The following is a 1,782-nucleotide window of genomic DNA, read 5'->3' on the forward strand; positions in this document are numbered from 1 at the left end:
GAATGTGTGTGTGAGAGTGTGTAGCCGTGTGTAGGTGTATGTCGAGAGTCCGTGTGACGAGTGTGTGGGTGTATGTGAGAGTATATAAGCGTATGTGGGTGTATGTGAGTGTGTAATCGTGTGTGGGTGTATGTGACAGTATGTAAGCGTATGTGGGTGTATGTGAGAGTGTGAGAGTGTGTGTAGGTGTATGTGATAGTGCGTAAGCGTGTGTGAGTGTATGTGAGAGTGTGTAAGTGTGTGTGGGTGTATGTGAGAGTGGATATGCGTGTGTGGGTGTATGTGAGAGTATATAAGCGAATGTGGGTGTATGTGAGTGTGTAAGCGTATGTGGGTGTATGGGAGAGTGTGTGAGTGTGTGTGAGAGTGTATATGCGTGTGTGGATGTATGTGAGAGTGTGTAAGCGTGTTTGGGTGTATGTGAGAGTGCGTAAGTGTGTGTGGGTATATGTGAGAGTGTGTATGCGTGTATGTGAGAGTGTGTAAGTGTTTGTGGGTGTATGTGAGAGTGTGTAATCGTGTGTGGGTGTGTATGAAAGTGTGTACAAATATCTACACTCTTCAAGACTTCTGAGTCCTCATATACCTGCATATCAAACTACACCCAAATACCTCGCTGGCATTAAACCACTCGAATAGGCGTGATCCACGAGTCTTCTCGCACGTGGCATATCCGCCTGTAGCATTCTGCATGAGTATAAGTATGTTGACCGCGTCAAACAGCCTGTCGTCGCTGAGCGGGGTGTCGGTGTAGTTGTGGCCCTTGCAGATAAGTGCACCTGTCCCGTTTAGAAAGGAATAGGGCTGGTTAAGGTTCATAGTATATAACGAAGGGGCGTAGCAAGAGTGAACGGGGTGTCGGTGTAGTTGTGGCCCTTGCAGATAAGTGCACCTGTCTCGTTTGGAAAAGAATAGGGCCGTTTAAGGTTCATAGTATGTAACGAATGGGCGTAGCACGCGCCACATGTTTGTTTGTAGGGACGCATTGGTGTCGGTATGCTCCTGCGCAAGGGCTGCATTCGTATATACCACAATCCAAACGCAATACACATTCCGTTTTGTGGGACCGTACACAACGTTTGATTCTGTGTACAGCTTTTGGTTGACCTTGAACATCATATGATTTTGTATGTAGCCTTTCATGGACATCAGGTGTGTATATATTAATTGCATCGTCGAAATCTCGATGCATTGCATACATACGCATGCACAAATTCAACTCCAATAAAACTGTATGTGTACCATACCCAAGCCTTGCGTACATACGCGTATACAAATTTAACTCAAATTATCAGTGCAAGATACTACACACACGCAGCGTACCTTTCAATCCTTCGCCTGTACAGTCGGCTACCACCCATCCAATATCTCGTGTGCTGAAGGGCCACCCTCCTTGGGTCTCATCTCTGAAGTACTTGTCGTGATCGGGATGGTTCACACGGATCTGTACATATGTATATGTTTATTAAAATGAATTCTACACACATGTATATGTTTATAAAAATATATTTTACACACGTATATTGCATGGATGGAGTTGGATAATTTGTACATAAGTAAGTTCACTTCCTGTGCGCATAGATGTGAGCAAAGACCCAGATTTATATGCCGATTAGTACGGGTTTTCATGTCCGTTGGTGGTCAACAATGCCAGCACATACATACATACATACATACATATATACACCCACACACACACATATATATATCTATATATATATATATACGTAGGGTTTTGGGTTTTAGGGTTTAGGGTTACCTAAAACCCTAAATATATGTATA

General features: G+C 43.7%; 1 protein-coding gene across 1 annotated transcript in view; it reads right to left on the minus strand.

Moving 5' to 3' along the window:
- SARC_10459 (hypothetical protein) overlaps positions 1-1,782 on the minus strand; it is a gene marked incomplete at its 3' end in the record, with an annotated part of 16,135 nt that overhangs the window by 5,504 nt on the left and 8,849 nt on the right. The window contains exons 9-10 of the mRNA XM_014295498.1: positions 1,324-1,444; positions 613-779 (exon numbers count right to left, since the gene is read on the minus strand). Of these exons, the coding sequence (XP_014150973.1) occupies positions 613-779; positions 1,324-1,444 (288 nt within the window). The remainder of the gene's footprint in view (positions 1-612; positions 780-1,323; positions 1,445-1,782) is intronic.

Source organism: Sphaeroforma arctica, assembly GCF_001186125.1.
Source record: "Sphaeroforma arctica JP610 unplaced genomic scaffold supercont1.1258, whole genome shotgun sequence".
NCBI classification, from domain to species: domain Eukaryota; class Ichthyosporea; order Ichthyophonida; genus Sphaeroforma; species Sphaeroforma arctica.